The 17976-nt window shown below is 44.0% G+C and overlaps 3 protein-coding genes across 5 annotated transcripts; 1 reads left to right on the forward strand and 2 right to left on the reverse strand.

Moving 5' to 3' along the window:
* Nucleotides 1-728: 728 nt before the first annotated feature.
* Nucleotides 729-8977, reverse strand: LOC135370490 (transmembrane protein 134-like). Its single transcript, XM_064604248.1, has 6 exons — nt 8621-8977; nt 8454-8524; nt 7460-7536; nt 7328-7372; nt 7124-7177; nt 729-5492 (listed from the first exon to the last, which is right to left on the reverse strand). The coding sequence occupies exons 1-6, from the start codon at nt 8816-8818 to the stop codon at nt 5413-5415; spliced, it is 525 nt and encodes a 174-aa protein (XP_064460318.1). The 5' UTR covers nt 8819-8977; the 3' UTR covers nt 729-5412.
* Nucleotides 8978-9179: 202 nt separating this feature from the next.
* LOC135370491 (non-structural maintenance of chromosomes element 4 homolog A-like) lies at nt 9180-13498 on the forward strand. Of its 3 annotated transcripts, XM_064604250.1 has the most exons (4): nt 9183-9288; nt 9365-9479; nt 10772-11284; nt 12947-13498. In XM_064604250.1, the coding sequence occupies exons 2-4, from the start codon at nt 9477-9479 to the stop codon at nt 13316-13318; spliced, it is 888 nt and encodes a 295-aa protein (XP_064460320.1). In that variant the 5' UTR covers nt 9183-9288; nt 9365-9476; the 3' UTR covers nt 13319-13498. The 3 variants fall into 3 exon arrangements, with proteins under 3 accessions (XP_064460321.1, XP_064460320.1, XP_064460319.1); XM_064604251.1 differs by lacking the exon at nt 9365-9479 and having other exon boundaries at nt 9180-9288; XM_064604249.1 differs by having other exon boundaries at nt 9185-9479.
* On the reverse strand, nt 13365-15954 carry LOC135370492 (RRP15-like protein). Its single transcript, XM_064604252.1, has 5 exons — nt 15848-15954; nt 15338-15597; nt 14318-14400; nt 14086-14236; nt 13365-13525 (listed from the first exon to the last, which is right to left on the reverse strand). The coding sequence occupies exons 1-5, from the start codon at nt 15852-15854 to the stop codon at nt 13421-13423; spliced, it is 606 nt and encodes a 201-aa protein (XP_064460322.1). The 5' UTR covers nt 15855-15954; the 3' UTR covers nt 13365-13420.
* Between the last annotated feature and the right edge of the window lie 2022 nt (nt 15955-17976).

Consider the following 17976-nt stretch of genomic DNA (forward strand, 5'->3'; position numbering starts at 1 on the left):
CTGTGGGGGCTCTCTCGTGCATTCTATGTATTATTCTATGTATTCGTGTATTATATGTCTATAAATGACATCGTTTGGTTTCTAAAGGACGGCGGCCGTGTGGCACACTAGTCCGAGATTTTTCAGCTGTCAGGTTTTGTCATATTTTGAACATTTATATTCGGTATATACGAATAACTGTCACCAGGAAGGTCAGCCTTCTCGAAGTCGGACGCGCCCCTGTTACGCGTTGTTCATGAATTGGCAGGACCGGCGCTGTTCCGACACTGTCGGCTCTTTCGTTAAAACCGGGGTATGTCGAAAATACCGGGGAGAAATAATCATCAGATAAGCCGCAGAGCTCCCGTGAGAAACGAAAATAGCGCATAAGCCGCTGCATCGTACGCGTGAAGTTACGGTACTACTAAAGGTACGGTTTCGGGGAGGGGCGGGGGGTTGAACCCCCCCCCCCCTCTCGCTACGCCAGTGACAAGTAGTCTACGATGACAGCATACGTGCTGAAGGGATTCAACACCAACAACACCGAATATCCCCTGGATGTAGGAATGATGTCCCATTGAATTCGTATGTCCGATGGATATCCCTCAGACATCCATCGGACGTACGAATCCGTTAGGACATTATTCGTGCATCCCGGGGGTTTTCGGTGTTGCTGGGGAAATTATTCCACATGTGCAGATACGGACAAAGCCAAGGTGAACCTGAAGGTACATTTCGTGACCACAACATACCCTTACAAATTAGGCTTTATTTTAAGAATGACACAGGCATGGTCCTCCTACAAAATAGTATATGGCAGGATAGCTCAAGCCTTTAAAAAAATTATTACAGAGCACAGGAACACATATGGCAAGGTACATGGTATGTACACGTTTCTTTTACAATAACTGTACAGTATATCCCCTCACTATGGCCACCTGAGCATATTGGAGCATCATTCAATTACAACGCATAAGACAGATGTTATTGTGAAGGTCATAATATGCGTTGGAGTTGATCAAAGCTCCCTCCAAGAACTGAGTATTCTGCAATCAAATCTCCTCTATGACACGTCGTAGCCATTAAAGCAAATGGCTCGGAACAAAAATGGCAACAGGTTTCAATCTCTACTGAGAACACGTTTCTGCATGACGGTTACATGTGGAAGCAGATACCGTGACTACGTTACAACAAAAGAGCAATCGAGTAATTTGCGTGCACACATACTTTTGTGTGCATGTATGTGCCTTTGTATGTATGTATGTATGTATGTATGTATGTACATTTGCATGTATGAATGTAGGTATCTGTATATGTACTTTTGTGTGTGTTTCTAAGTGCTCAAACGTCACCACGCCAGTACTTTTGTGTGTATGTATGTAGGTATCTGTATATGTACTTTTGTATGTATGCATGTAGGTATCTGTGTATGTACTTTTGCATGTTTGTGTGTACATATCTGTGTATGTATTTTTGTATGTGTATAGATATGTATGCACTTTTGCATGTATCTATGTAGGTGGGAAGGTATCTGTGTCTACTTTTGTATGCTTGTGTGTAGGTATCTGTGTATGTATGCAGGTATGTATGTATGTATGCACATTTTGCAATAGCCTCAGTGCAGTGCATATTGCACACTGTCCAGCAAGACTACATTTAAAAAAAAGCATTTGTAATACTATACAACTAAGAATGAGTAGGACACACTGCACCGTGATTTGTGGGCTCACCACTATGCGAGTAATACTTTTTTTTTCTTCCCGAGACACTTTGAATACATAACGGAAGAATTTCAGCAACGAGAAGTGCAGCCCTAGTTTGTTCTTGATGCAATGTCGCGCAAGTATTCGAGAATTACAGCAGCATCATTACTACTTGGCTACTGCGACTGGTGTATAACACTGCTTTTGTAGCGTTGTTAGCACCAATAACTTCTCTTCCTAGTAACAGCACGTAGAGGAGTTTGCAAGAAAGGACACCATTTTGTCGATGGAAGACTAAACTATCCTTTAGGGATGGGCCCGTACTGTTCTCTGTATTGCAAAGAAAAAGCTAAACCCACCGTTCCAACACTAAAACTTATAAAATTATAATACGACTGTAACTAAGGGTCTTGTTACTGTCAACACAACACTATGTTACAGGTCTTGTTTCCCTTTGCCGAACAGCACATTGTGCACTAGCTACAAAAAATGTACTGTACATGGACCTTAATGTATGTACAGCTCCCATCAACCTTAATAATAACACTGAAAAAAAAATATGGTCTCGTGCCCGAGCGCGATTACAGCAACCCTTGAAGCCATGAGGAAATCGTAATGGAATAAATTTATTCTGTTAGTATAACGCAAGGATTTTGTTCACTTAACATTACCCCGGTGCCCCAAGGGTGGCTGTTATCGCGCTCGGAAATGAGACAGAATTTTTTCCAGTGTTATTATTAAGGTTGACGGGAGCTGTACCATACGTGCCTGCATATAGTCGACACTACAAATATGATTCTTGAAAGAACGGCATGGTCACTCACTGAGAACACTGCCCTTTGCAGCAACTCAATATGCTTTTTCCTAGCTGTATGATGTGCGCTTTCAGTTACTAGTCTCATACACAACCTACTGCTACAGACAGATACATGGACAGAGCAGGTAGATACGTGCACGGCAGAGCCAGGTTGAATGACAGTTCCGATTGTGGCCACCAGGAAAGCCACTTCACCTTTTCGAGGAGAGGACATTACATGTGCACTATCGCTATGAACCCCCTTCCTCATCAACATTGCTAAGGTTCCGGAAAATCACGTGATGATTAATAATGCATTAGCGATGTGGTTACCACTGGAACTACTACCTCAGTGCCGAGAGCTTTGCATATGTTGTTGGGGTTCCAAACACAAGCTTTATTGTGGTGATGATGAGGATGACAACGATGAAGATGAAATCCATCTCACACTGCCCAGGTCTCTATATGCAGCAGCATGTTGTGGGGTCGCTACGGCCCTGCTCACGTAAGAGCTGTCTGCCAGGAAGCCATTCACCTCACCCCATGCATTTACCGTGGTAACTTGCAGGGTGAAGTTGCCGTACGAAAAAAGCATACCCCACGCCTAAACTGTGAAGTATGTACAAGGTCATCTCCGAATATCAAAAATACCTCTTGTCAGGATGCTGCGTTATTTCACTGATAGAGACACGATGTCGCTTTTGCTGCTCAGTGATGCTACTGGTTGCGAAAGGTTCACTCCCCAAGCTGCCATCACTGCAGTGTCTTGGAAAATCTGAACCACATCCTCCTCCACTGCCCACACTGCCAACCTTTAAGGGCTACACTTATGCCTTTATTACCGCTGTCACATGGACATTTCAATGGCAATTGAAATTAATGACGACCGAACCAAATGGTGGCTCGCCACTGCTCCACTGCCTTTTTCAATTACCACTGACTTGGATGATACTCGACTTGATGGATATTCGTGAAACGCCATTGAAGGGACCTCAAAAAGTAACACAGTCAGTGTAATGTTCGGTAAACAGGGGAGCAGTGAACAAGAACACCAGAGAAAACTTCAACAAATTTAATGAAAAGTCATGAAATTTAGCATAACAGTTATTATATGTAGTTGCATTCGCACATTTGCTTTTCTATTCTCAACATCACACACCAGCATGGTCTGTACACCAAGCAGGGTCATATGAAAATATATATTAAATTAGTCACTACATATAATTAGCAATTAAAGCACTACCAGAATCCCAGAAATGTTTTGGCACTGCGTTTTCCTAGACTATACACGCCTTTTGTCTACAGGTTTTCCCGACGATTTTAATCCAAGTGCCAGCTAAATTAATCCATGCCCCATAAAGTGTGCATGGCACGTGGATTAATTTCGATGGCACTTTGGCACTTGAATTAAAATCACCGGGAAAACCTGTAGTACTAAAGCTTATGGCGATGGGCGAACAGATGAGTGGCCCCCTACTGAGCGTAGCACCACCTGGTGTATAACATGTCAACCTCTCAAGCAGCAGTGGATCGGGCTGTGTGGCAGCTGCACATTGTCAACGGTGCTCGAAATGTTCAACGGCCACTGGTCTCAATTATCATTGGAATACCTGTGTGACAGCAGTGTAAACGAGCTAGACTCTCTTCCTCTCACTGAAATTGCTTTGTCCATGGTCAAATCCAGGTGACCAATGCCACTCGGGGAGCTCGTCGTCGTATTTTCACCCAATTACAGTCCCCGACCGATTTTTCGGACGCCGTTTTTTCGGACGTGCTCGATTATTCGGACACCGCCATCGGACGGTCACACACACACACACACACACAGTTAATGAACAACAATTGTCTCGTCATCAGCAAAATAAAATGTTGTTGTTGACCGAGTACAATCTGTCCGTAGCGTCGTGTTAATTAACAGCTCTCGCACACACTCCATTTCCCGTGTACAGACAGACAGAAAGCAATGACTAGCAATACATTCCGACAAAAGATTAACAAGCCCGCCCGCAAGCACATTTCAGCTCCCCATATTTGCCGCTGCTAACTAGAAGCGTTGCTGCCACTCAGGAGGAACAAATATGAGCTACTCCATCAATTTCCACGCTATTTAAGCGGGAGAGAACAGTTCTTCTCGAGTAGCCTGTGTGCAAGTTGCTGGAGAGCGTGGACCTCACAGAAAACAATGGAATGTAGTATATTGTGTGGCATGCGCGGAATTTTTTTTTAAAAACAGAGATACATTTCCCTGAAGGCCCGCGCGGAATTATAAAGTGTACATACAACTTTGTAAACGACACTTAAAATGGCCAGCCATATCTAACTGTACAGACTAGACTCCGCAATATTCGAGTACACCTCACAGTGTGCGTACGCAATGATGACTTGGGTTAAGACTCGAGTATACGAGCAAAGTAATGGAGTTTTCCAACATGTCAGTGACTTCCGAGGTGAGATAACTACGGTACAACATCGGCTGAACAGATAAAAAGAACTACAAAATAAAGTTTGTTCTTTTCTTCAGCCACTACCAACATAGTATATGCACAAAAATGTTAACAATTTTTTCCATTCAGTGCTGGAGAGAAGGCTATAAAAAATTTGTTTAGCATATCGTGTAGTTTTGTGCAGAAAATTCCTCTAAAAAAAAACACACATTAACGCTTTTTCTATAATCATCCAAAAAAAGGATAACATTTTTAAAAGGTACCGACTCAATGAAGATGATGCCAATGTGTTGCTCTCTTAAAAAACAATCTCTGCTAGCTCGACCAAAGTATTTGTTACATATTTCTATATACAATGTTCCAACTGCAAGGTTACACTTGCTCCTTGCTCCTATGCAACCAACTGGAGCAGTAAATCTACTAGTATACCTACCTAACCTGCTAAACCCAGCTAGCAAGAAGAGGTAGCATATGGAAACCCTTATACAAATTAGTTGAACAGAGGCAAGTTGTAGAAGTCATATCCTCTCTTGCCCTTCACTGCGCAGTACACATACACCACGTGGTAGGCTGAAAGGCAACAACGTATATTTTTTGCAAAACTTTTTGCAAAACTGTTTTTGAAGAATATGGCAAATTTCAATCTTCTGGGTCTGTCAAACAACTGTATTTACTCGCATAATTTGTGCACCCCCTACTTCGGCACACAATTTTTTTAAAAGTTGTGACAACTCTCAGCGACCACAGCAATTGGTTTCTGCTGTCCCCGTGAGCTTACACGGTGGGCAACGCTGTCACTCGAACTACAAAAGAAACGCTGGACGAACACACTACGAACTTGCAAAGCAACATGATAAAGTTGGTGAATTTGTCATGCTTTCGATTCTCAGTGGGCCCGGCGGCGACTTCCAGTACCGTCTCGCTGTATTTCGCCGGTAGGGTGAGCGTTATTTGGGGCTCGGTATTTTCCTCTGGAAGCGCCGTGTCGCTTCCGTACTGTTACGAATGTTCCCGTAGAATTTGCGCACCCCCAACTTTTCTGATTTTTTTATAGAAAAAGTGTGCAAGTTATGTGAGTGAATATCGTATTTATCATATGCCATAAGGAAATCTTATTTGAACAACATTATTCTGGTAGTTTAATGCAAGGATTTTGTTCATTAACATTCCCTCAAGGGTGCCCCATTCCGTTAGCGCCCCAAGACTGGCTGTTATCGCACTCAGAAGTGAGACCAAATTTTTTTCCGGCGTTCTTATTAAGGTTGACGGGAACTGTACAATGTGCAGGTTAGACACCAGAAAATACGGGAGTCCTAATTTCTAATGCTCCGAAGACGTTTTCATTAATTTTTTTTCTTTTCGTGTCCATCCGTACGTCTTCGAACCCAAATCATTCTGCAGTGCGGCAAGCACATTGGGCAGCGCAACTGCCTGATGCGCGAAGTGAACTGATGGTCACTGAGCGGTGCCGATACATGAAAGGGTTCGCCACGATTTTCACAGTAGCTTCGTAGCTGAATGAAAATTTCTAGAGATAACGCCCAGTAAGAAATGGAGAACAGACTTTAAAGTAATTTGAAACAAACTCGTGGTAGGCGTTATAGTACACCTGTAAGGCCGCGTATCCACGTGCTGCAAAAGCACGCGGTAACACGTGTGCAGAGCGGAACATTCTTGCCGCACTGCGGGAGAAACCGCCTCCGCGTTCCGCTTTTCGTCGACCGTGCAATGCACTATTTTTAGCGGCATGGCGCGCATGTTCGTCAAATCAGCTGGTCAATGGAGACTGCGTCACACTCGTTTTCTTCCGGCAACGCACACAGTCTGCATCACGTTGACAGCGTCAATATTTCGAGAGCCGCGGAAACTGCGGGCGGTTTTCCGAACCCGTGTGCCACGTGCGGATGAGGGGCCCCAAAGGCACAACCAGACAGTGTTGTCGTCACTGTGGGACCACTGGTGACCAGCTTTTATCTATAAATAGTTCAGGGACACTCCATTTGAAACATCCCGGGTGTGTAGCCTGATTATGTTTAATGAAGCATGTAATATTAATACTAATGTGAGCGTGCACTGTTATTTCTTCCGTTAGCTCTTCCGCGTCCAGTAGAATCAAAGAAGAAACTAATAGACCTTACGTGAAAGTGTTTAGTGCAAGGCATATCTGTAGGGAAGAATATTGGTCAGGAATTTCGGCTTACCCCCAGGTATGAAGCAGATCGCTCCAGCAATGAAGAAAACAAACCCTTGAACTCCTGAAAATAAAAAGGCAAACAGATCTGTATAGACCGAAGAAAAAGCTGCTGCAGACATGACTGTATTGCCGATACACGGTTCTACGAATGCAAAATTGTTTTAGATACAGAATAGTACTAATGCGTCTAGTGAATTCTGTAGACACTCACCAATTTTAGGGTTCAACTGCACAATGATTCCTGTGATTATCAGCCCTAGACAGAAGGCACAAAATAAAATCAATCAATACAAAAACATAAACAATCTAGTGGTAAACTTGGCGTTAGGTTTGAGATCTTTACCAACTCCACCGAGTAGAAGACCAAAGGCAGCCAACATGACCCTCCAGTTTTCTTTTACTTTCGGATGCGTCCACCATCTGCAAATACAGCGTTTAACAATCAAGAACATGTTGTTCCAGTGATGTCTACACAGCTAACTGTGATTCACACCACTGTGAAATACTGTTGCTGCTTCAAACTGGAATCTCAGCAATACCTTTCCATTGAATATTAATAGGGCCCAGATTATTAAGCATTTGCCTATAAATGCCTAGAAACGCCTAAATACGACATTTTCAAGGTTGCCTGCCTTTTTATCGACTCTATTGAATAGTAGCCTTTTTTAACACTTTTGACACCACAACAGCCTTTTTTTTTTTAGAGGTGCAAGTTCGAGTGCGGCTTTCAGGCTCGTGCTGCATTATGTTTTTTGTTACTGCGTGTTTGCGCCTTTTGTCCCTCTTTTGCGTATGTTTATGCGTTTGTATATTTTTGTTCTCCGGTTAGCAAATTTCCGGATACACGAATCAGGATCATATTCTGAATCAGTGATCCATTACCGATCGGATAATGAGTATTCTGATTATCCAACTAGCTGTATTCGCTTGATATTCGCTTCAGTTTTAAAACGGCTATTCAAATATGCTGAATATTTATGCTCCTACAGGCTTAATTTATTTCAACTTTGCATAGACTTTCAACCCATCACAAGATGAGCCTTCACAATGTGCTAGCAGCACAAAAATATGTACAAGATTTTGTGTCAAGTGATCCTGAATGTGTAGTACCACACTAACGCACGAATGGAAGCCAAAAAGGCCATGTATGACCTCAAATTTTACAACTTGTAACTCTTGTGGTGCCTTGCAAATATTTCCAATAACGCTGCAAGTAAATCTCCACTACGAGGTGAACGACTGCGTGAATTGCATGCCATGCTGTGTCATCCTTGCAGTGACGAACGGACAACTGATTCACTGCAACTGTGCCCGGCTGCACAAAATTCCACGCTTACCCTTCTTTTGTGTTGTACTTGCTGTGACCCATTTCCCCTTGTATTAGAGAATCGCTGTCCTTCGAAAGTGCCTATAAAAAGGATTAGATGAATCGATAGTTATGCGTCCACTGCACCAGAGCTCCAAGTTTCTGTCAGCCGAGCGATTCCTCGAAACCACTACTCACATCATCCGGTAGCTTGAGTCTGCTGAGCATACCGCGCTCCTTGGAATCCTCTACTCTGACGACAATGCTTTCATCTGGTGACAAACCTCGTTTTGGCTTCAAAGGTGTGCTTTCCGTGGTCGACCCATACGTACGGATCGCATCATCGTCCTCCGGTTCGAAGGCATCGTCGATTGTGAATTTCTGTTTCTGGGACATCGTCACGGTTTTCTTACGCCATCACAGTCTATGGTGCGAAACACTTGTTTCTTGTGCCACACACTTAGTCATTGTCGAACGGCGGAAGCGAACAATTAAATGGGTTCTGAAACGCTTTTGCGAAACAATCGTTACAGACGAAAAACGCCGTACGAAACACAGGAAGCACCTGGCGCCCTCTCACCATGACTTATAGCCTTTTATTTTAAAAAAGCGGAGCTTTCGTAAGAAAATTTATTACGTTTTTCATAGAATATCAAACGATAACTTATGGCACTAAGCCGAGTCGTAAAATATAAGAAATGAGAGGAAAGTCGATAAAGCGTCATGGAGATCTGCACACATTCCCTGGCGCTACGCTACGCTGCAAACATTTCTCGTGTCGGACCGGCGGACCTTGTTATCTTGTGTGTCGTGTACGTTTGTGTTTGGCGCGCTACTTCTGTTTCTGTTTCAGTCACGGAATAATGGTAGGCTGATGCAAGTTACCTTTACAAAGTGAAGTTGTTCTATTCTGAATGACTTGATAAACCAGTTTCCAATCAGTTTATTTTTGCCGACTGCCTGTCTTTCACGGCGACGGTGGCTATCAGCTGGTCAAGTATACTACAAGCAACAACACTCGGGAAGCCTCGCGAAGTACACTAGCAGCTAAGAAATGGTATCACTCGTGTACTGTGCTTCCAAAAGACTATTACCCTGCGCACATTGCAATATGTAAATGTTCGTAATGTGCACCCATTTGACCGCTACATATCGTACTCTGTGAAGAGGGGTTCGAATCGCGCCAATGCATTTGTTGCTTTTTTGTGTCAAATGCTTTTATATAATTTCCGTGGAAAGTGCGCAGAGCAGTTAAAGTGACCAGGCTATATTTAATTTTCACTTAGTTCGTTGAATTTTATACCTACGGTATCTAGCAGGATAGTGTTTCTGATCAGGAAACATTTTTGACTCTATCTGGCGTAGGGTTACACTGTGCCACCATAGTCAGGTTAGGGTGAACAGGTTATTTGTCATTACCTGCATCAGCTGATTTGTACGGCGGGATTTGCGCCAAAATCTTTACTGTTCATCTACATAATGTGCTTCTCCTCTGCATAACAGATAGACAAAATTTTCAGACACCGTCAAAACCCAGTCTCCATTCTGGAGAGAAGTTGATTCGACTTGATTCGACTACCCAGTTCACACTCCACAAACATAACACAGCAGTGCAGATCGATACGGATCAATATTTTTACAGGTTTACTCACGACAAAGTACAATGTTTCTTCCGCCCTGTAAAACATGATGCTAGCACAGCAGATGCTGAAACTTTTGTCGATGATGCGGAGTTTTCACTTACCAGATTTGTTTCCGTAACTTAGGAAAAATTAACCTCTCGTCCCTGTACATGGCCGTTAACCTATCGTAATCTTTTAACTGCGGGAGAATCTGTAGGGCTTTGCAGCTGGCTCTGGAAGACGTATTTACTGAAAGTGGTTCGACAAAAGCGCGTATTATATTCTGAAATTGTTAGAAACCACCAAAGTCATTACTGTAGCGCAGTTGGCTAATACAAACCAACACAAACTGGCATGCCCGTGAGCCTTAGCAAGTAGTTGAGGCCATTGGAAAAGTTAACGAGGCATTAATATTCTCATTTTTGCAATTTATCGGCAAAGAACTCGACCATCTGGCCATTTTTATATAAAATTTTACTGCATAACAGGTGCTCCTATGTACGGTTTAGCTCCCAACGAGTCTTTATTATCATTACATTATTACCTTTGCTTACTATGCATTATTATTATTATTACGTATTACTTATTACTTATATTATCTTTAGATTCCTTTATCTTTATTATATACTTTATTATCCCTGTACTTTATCTTTGGCATCCCTGTAGTGTTACTTTCTATCGTGTTTGTATCGCGTCGTAAAATTACATTGTACGTCACCGTGCACAGGATTCAGCGGATCAGTCCGCGATGGAAACGGAATCCAGCGAGAGCTGCGACAACCAGGGACGGCAGCTGAGACGCGCCTACAGGGACCTCATCAACGGCACCATCTCCAATGGGGAAGAGACCGTACCGTTGACGGTGACGCTGAAGAAAGCCAAAGACCTCTTCGGCAAGGTCACGCGGGTGCAGGAGGCGGCGCTGGACTCGGAACTGGTGCTCCTGTTGGCCTCGAAGGCGAGGAAAGCCGCCACCACGCTTCCCGTCAACTTCCACACTTTCGACCCGGAGGATTTCCTGAACCGCGTCCGCAGATACGTGACCGTGGCTCCCGGACGGGGGCCCCTCAACCAGAGGGCGTGGGCGAAGATCGGCAAACGGGCGGAGCCGTTCGTACGTTCTAGCAACCCTCTCTGGTACACGTACGGTTCCATGGGCAAAGACATTCCGCGTCCGCCACGAGCTCCGCGCACTCGAATGGTGGAGACTGGAAATAAGGCTCCGACCATTCCAAATCAGGTGAGTGTTCCGGGAGAACGTTTGAAACTCGCGGTAAACCTGGAAAATCGCGAATTTTTGATGCGGCCAGAAAAGTCAAGGTGGGTGGGTTTGCCAGAGAGCAGCTGAATGTCTGGGAAAATTGCGGACAAGTGCGGTGACGATGCGCTGCGCATTGCGAGTGCGGATCAGTTGTTGGGTAGCAACGTTGCCGCAAGTAGCAGTTCGCCGATACGACAGGCTCGGAGGCAGAAGAGTAGGGCGACCTTGCTAATGCTCAATAAATTATCTGTTTTATGAGGGATCTGTATCAAAACGTTGCAGCAGGCACCGAGTTCCCTTTTGTTTTGGGGAGGGAATTTGCTCGAAATATTCTGTGAAAACCTGGAAAAGTCGGGGAATTTGAAGGCTGCAATTTGGTAGACACCCTGGAACTGTCACACTGAAACGGGGCTGTGCGAATATTCGAATTTTTCTAATACTGCGGCGGAAACGTGTATATTGGAGTCAAATTCCGATTTTAATGTGCACTGCTGTATTTAATGTTAACAAAATCTATTCGAGTAGTAAACCGATAAGATACCTAAACAGAGGGTATAAATCGAAGTAAGTGCCGCTTCATACGAAGATCTGTACCGCATCACCGCACATTTCTCGGCATGCAGGAAAAACCTGTATTTCCCAGCGTGTCGAGACATGCGACTGGTGGTGAGATTTCGAAAACCTGGCATGCCGGCTATAATACGGTGTGGAAGCCCCTAGCTTCCTGCAGGGAAACATTAACATTTCCAAGAAGTGGGACTTTACAAAAATCTGCGAGATTGTGCAGCAAGAGAAAACGAGCAAAAGATTGATTCAGCTTTCTCCCAAGATCGCTTACCGACTTGTCCCGCACGCATTTCCTGCCTTTTGCAACTTTTCAACCGGCAGTTGGTTTTGAGTTCAATGTTTTCCGAAAAAACACTAACGAATTTTGTTAACCTTTCTTTTTGTGTTTTCTTCTTGGGACGCACCTCCAAGTGGATAGCACATTAACTCCAATTCATTAAACTTAACTCGACTAAGCCAATTAACTAATCAGTTTTTAATTTACTTTAATTAATTGACTCATTTAGTGAAGTTTAATTAATTACCTTAAGCAAAATTTGTAAAAACTCTAACAAACGATGTGCAAACATGTGGCGCCACCTCCAGACTCTTCTCGAAAACGTTCAGTATCCTTCGAAACCGCAGCTCAACATTGCCTCGCGACGTCACTGGTTATCATTAGGGCCTGAATTTTTAGGGTTAAACCCGTATCCGCCCGATACTTACCCCCCGAACGAAATCTGTAAAATTCGGGTTTAACCCGAATCTACCCGAAAACATCTGGGTCGTTTGTGGCACACTCAAAAGCGTGCATTAAAATAAATTTTGATAACATTGCTAAACATTAGTTCCATGTTAAGACAGAATTCCCGACGACCCGAATATGCCGTAACGGGATTTAACCCGAATACACCCGAATTTTCGAATGAAAAATATCACCCGATATTTACCCCCCCTCCCCCCGAATTTGGTCGAAAATAAAACCCGAAAAAGTCAGGCCCTAGTTATCATTGGCGAAATCAAGAACTGCACACACACCGTTACGCACACGAGGCCCGTCGTCTGCTCATAACCTTCCGTCGTCTCACTCTGCAGGTCAAATGCACGGACACGGCAAACAAGGAGACCACGACGGAACGCGTCGAACTGATTCACAGGGCACTCAAGGGACTGCACCAGCTCTTAAAGCGGCCCCTGCCCTTCATAGAGCTCGTCATGCATCCCGACTCGTTCGCCAAGACCTGCGAGAACATCTTCCACACGTCGTTCCTGGTGAACGAGGGGCACGCGGACATCTTCCGGGACGACCGGGGCGTCCTGATGATAGAGCCCGTCAGCCAGGTCAACAGCATCTGTTCTCCGCAGCAGAAGGAAAACGTTTTCGTGATGACCGTGACGCGACACCAGTGGCGAGACGCGGTGAAGATGCTCGCGCTCAAGGAACCGGCCATTCCGGACAGCCCGTGAAATGAGTGGAGGGGGGGGGGGGGGTCGTCACCCGTGTGTTTCCACCGATTTTTTAAAATTTTTTTTATAAGTTGATAGCCTATTTTTGTATAACAAGCGCACTTATGTGGGTTCATCATCTTGCTTATCCCAGTCTTTCATGTTTGCACCGAGCATAAAGTCATCACGGAGAACGCTCCACGCTTTGGGTTCTTCTTTCTTCTGTACCTGAAACGTAGTAAACAGCAGGATGTCTTACATAAAGGGGCACTAAAATGCTCTCAAATGAAAGTCCATCTCAATTAGTACAGTTCAAACAAAATTAGTTTGATGAAAGATGAAAGTCGCCGAAAAGGTTGGCCAGCTGTAGGACTCGAACCCACACAGGCTAACCTTTTCAGTGACGTTCATTTCTTAGGCAATTAGAGGCTTTGTATGTGTTTGTCCTTTCTACGTTGTTCCAGCCTCAGAACATCAGTTCTCTCTTGTTCAAAATTAGTTTATTATATCAAATTATCATTATTTATATTAGCTCATTCAACTGGAGACATCAAGGTTTTGGCCACTGAACTTCCTTTGTCATTTAATTACCTTGCTTTAGTACTTAAATATCTCCATTATAAACTAAAATTAAATTGCATTACCTGTATTAGTTTAACCCAGTACCAAATTGCGGCACGAAATTTTTTAAGTGTCTACCACGTAAACGATTCGATAAAAAAATACTGCCAACAAAAAAAAAACTCCTACCAACTGTACAGATTGCATTGAAATATCATTTTTCCTACCTCTTTCGGCTTCAGCAAGTCCAGGAAGGCCCCCCTGTTCAAGGATTTCATGACCTTATCACGTTTCGTTTCCGATTCGCCCGCGGCGCTGAGTTTCCTTTGTACATCTTTCTGGTGCTTTTCCACTGCTGTGAACAGCTGGACAACACCTCTGGCAAACACAACGAAAGACAGTGAGTAAACACTGGCGTCATAAAAAAAACTGCTCTGACGGAGCAGATTCGCATCTCACTTGGTAGCAATTCTCCGCAGGTGCTGTTCGTGCTGTTCAGCCGCGCCTGGCTTGGCTCGGCACAATGCTTCCCACTTGCGTTTCTGTTGGCGTCCAAAAATTTTGAATTGTAATGCAACATATCGCAACAAGAAAGCAATGTGTAATCTGTTACTGAGAGACAAACTGAATGATAGGGCTTCTGTACTCGTGTAGCGTATTTTTGTAACTAGTACTGAACAGATTTGCAGAAATCGACGGGACCATTCACGTAAGCTCTGATTCTAATAGATCCGTGTGTATGTGTCCTATACTTTTCCGGACCAGGCTCCCCATTCATTCATTCAATTAATTAATACAGTTTCTATTTCCGTGGTGCCCATGGACAGCTAGGTGTCTATGGGTCCGTGAAAGACGGCCACATGGACTGCGAACGGTGCATTCCATCCACATTTCTTTTTTGTGGGAGAAAAACCTGGTGCCATCTACAGGGTGAATTAAGCAAAGGATTACACGTTTTGATCGCGTCGTAAAAACAGAAGATGACGTTTCTGGCGCTTCAAAATTCGCAGACTGACAGTCATTCGACTGAAGTTTTATTGATTGAGTTTAAGTTGAATTAAGTTGAAGTTCCCACATGTAGGTGGCGCTGCGTCGAAACCCTGCATCTGATTCACCTGGTTGTTCCATAGGTTTTGCTTCGTTAGAGTCACAGTATACAGTGACTCTATGCTTCGTCTGCAGGCAGCGCCACCTATACATGGTGATGTGAACGTGAAGCAGGCGGTTTTGGGCAATAGGAAATGCATGGGGGTGAGAATTTGCTCTGCTTCTACCTATTTTTCTACAAAGTGATAGCATTCCAAAAAAAAATACGGACAAAACTTCCTGCGAATGACTATCAGCCTGCAAACTTTGAAGCGCCAGAGACGTTATCTTGTATTTTTACGACTCGATCGAAATGTGTAACCTTTGCGAAACTCACCCTGTAAATATGTACATAAGCCTACCCCCATCCCTAACTGCACGAAGAAATCTTACCCTATCTTTGCGCTCCTTCAATTGCTTCTTTGTAAGATATTCGGGTTCCACCTCTTTCGCTTTCTGCTCTTCCTCTACCTTCACATCACCTTCCACGTCGACAATTTCGATGCTTGGTTCTGGTGCCTTCTTCGTCTGGCCATCTTTTCTTGCTTTTGCGAGCACCAATGTCTTTTTCTTCGGTGCCTTGCTTCGAAGCACCTTACCAAGTACATCTGCCCAACCTTCGTTCCCGACAACAGGTTCTTCGGTCTCGGATTCTGCGTGACAGCATTTTCACCTCATCATACGTATCCCGAAGACGGATTATAAACGAAAAACAAAAGACTTAAGGATTGCTGCGTTCAATAATATAGGCGTATATATTCGTGCGGCATCCATGCAACGTTCATGAACGATCTCAACAGTGTTCCTGGAATGTCAGGAGACGCTCAGAAATTACAACAAAACAAGGAGAAAGTACGAATTAACAACGTATCTTATACGGAACGTAAACACGGTAGTTCCTACCTGACATGCCGAAGACTATGCGTTGACTCTGAATGCGAACGCAGCAACGGGAGAAAACGTGTTCGCGGCTGTGTTTATACCAGTGTTGCTTGACTCGTTGGAAGAAACCGTCTGCGTTTAGCGACGCTTGGCGTTGTCCTCTTCGTATTGTATGTTCCTGAAACTCAAGGAAATACGTTACCTCTTTCTACACGAAAGAAGCTTTGCCGTGGATGCGACTGTTCATAAGCCAATATTGTTTACTTATTTATTTATTTTCATTTTATATTTATTGTCGTTCTTTTCTTCTTTCTTTTTAATAAATATTTTAGCGTTAGTGGGCAGAACTGCCTCGAAAAGTTATAAAGGTTAGAAGCGTCGTTCAGTTTCAAAGGTCGAAGCAGTATCAATTCGGCGGTTCCATGTTGTTACTTCTATTCTATGAGAGATAGGAAAGTGCCACCAAGGACTCAAAAATTATAGCTATTTTACTTCGTACACTCTAAACACGGATGGTGGTGGTGGTGGTGATAGGGCTTGCCGTTGTCGGCCTCACGTATGTGGGCAACGTCACGACTCACGCCCTGGGGGAATGCGCGTCCTGGGCCGACTTCTAAGAGAACTCTGCCGACATACACGGAACTTCACCGCCTAGCACGCGGCGCGCCAACCATTGCCACGAATGATAAAGCTATCGCTTCTGATTCGATGAGGGAGGGGGGCGTACGCCTCTTTGCGCCAATTTGGATATATGATAATTGCCACAAAAAGGCGTACGCCTCCCTCTCTCTCTCTGTGTCTCTCTCTCACTTCGAATCGGAAGCGATGACCCTATCATTCGTAGCAATGGTTGTCGCTTCCGCGAATTTTCGAAAGAAACCCGCAAAGCTTTCATAGTTTCGGATTCTCCGAGAGTAGGTGACGTCACAGAGAGCCCTGGCGCCTGTCTCCGCTCTCCGCCCACGTTCGGAGACTGTGATTGACAAACGGAAATCGACCAAGGAAGGGCAATGTTGCCACGCGTGGGTAGATCAGGCATCTCATGACGTCGTACATCTCGAAACTAGCAATTACTTTTACGATACTTCCGCATCTCACACTCTATAAAAACAAAACTTCACCGCATAGCACGCTCTGCTCCAACCATTGATGCGAAGGATAGGGTTATCGCTTGTCATTCGAAGAGAGAAGGGGGCGTACGCCTTTTTGTGTCAAATATCTTGTATCCAAATTGACACAAAAAGGCGTACACCCCCTCTCTCTCTCGCTCTTCGAATCAGAGGCGATAACCCTATTATTCTTAGCAATGATTGGAGCAGAGCGTGCTATGCGGTGAAGCTCTGTTTTGAGAGTGCATAGAGGAGAATACATTGTCACAGAAATTCGGCAGGGTGCATTGAAGATAGATAGTGATCATCTTTAGCACGTGACGTCACACGTTTTACGTTGAGCGGACTATTGCGCGAGACAGAAGGCTGACCCAGCGCTGTCGCACGTTTTGTTGTGATGGTCAGAATCACCTTGTAGAATATTTCAATTAAATTCGCAGACAATCATTCGCAATTGAATTTGATAGCCAGTGCTGCAGTCGTGGCGTTATGCGGTTGCTGGTTCTAGTCAGGCCTTGCGCTATAGCGGATACACTGATCAAAGCTCGTTATATTTCGCGTTTGCATGCTAGCTATAGCTAGACAAGTAAATTATATATGTATATTTTATGTTACAACATACGATTGTTTCTCTAACGTATGCTAGTAAAAGTTGTGCAAGGGTGATTTTTTTTTTTTCAACAGTTCAAAATTCTTGGAAATTTCCAGGCCAGGCTGCCACTTCAAATTCGCCATTTCATTGGGGAAAATAAGTACAAACAGACAAGAAAACCGCGAAAAATAAATGCATTTCAAAGAGAGGGAGAGAGAGAGGCCTTATAAAGTACGTATGCAACCAAACCGCTGCATACTAGCAAGTGGAAGCTGGAGGAGGATCATATTCAAAGTAACTCGTTAGCACAGGTGTATAAATTACTCAGAAGGGATAATAAAATTACAGTAATAATTGCATGTCTGAGAAAGTAATTGAGCTACAGGAATAGTTATCAAAACCATAGGCGGTGTAGTGCCCCTACGGACTAAATTTCGTGTCTTCAGAAT

The sequence above is a fragment of the Ornithodoros turicata genome, chromosome 10 (assembly GCF_037126465.1).
Source record: "Ornithodoros turicata isolate Travis chromosome 10, ASM3712646v1, whole genome shotgun sequence".
Classification (NCBI taxonomy): domain Eukaryota; kingdom Metazoa; phylum Arthropoda; class Arachnida; order Ixodida; family Argasidae; genus Ornithodoros; species Ornithodoros turicata.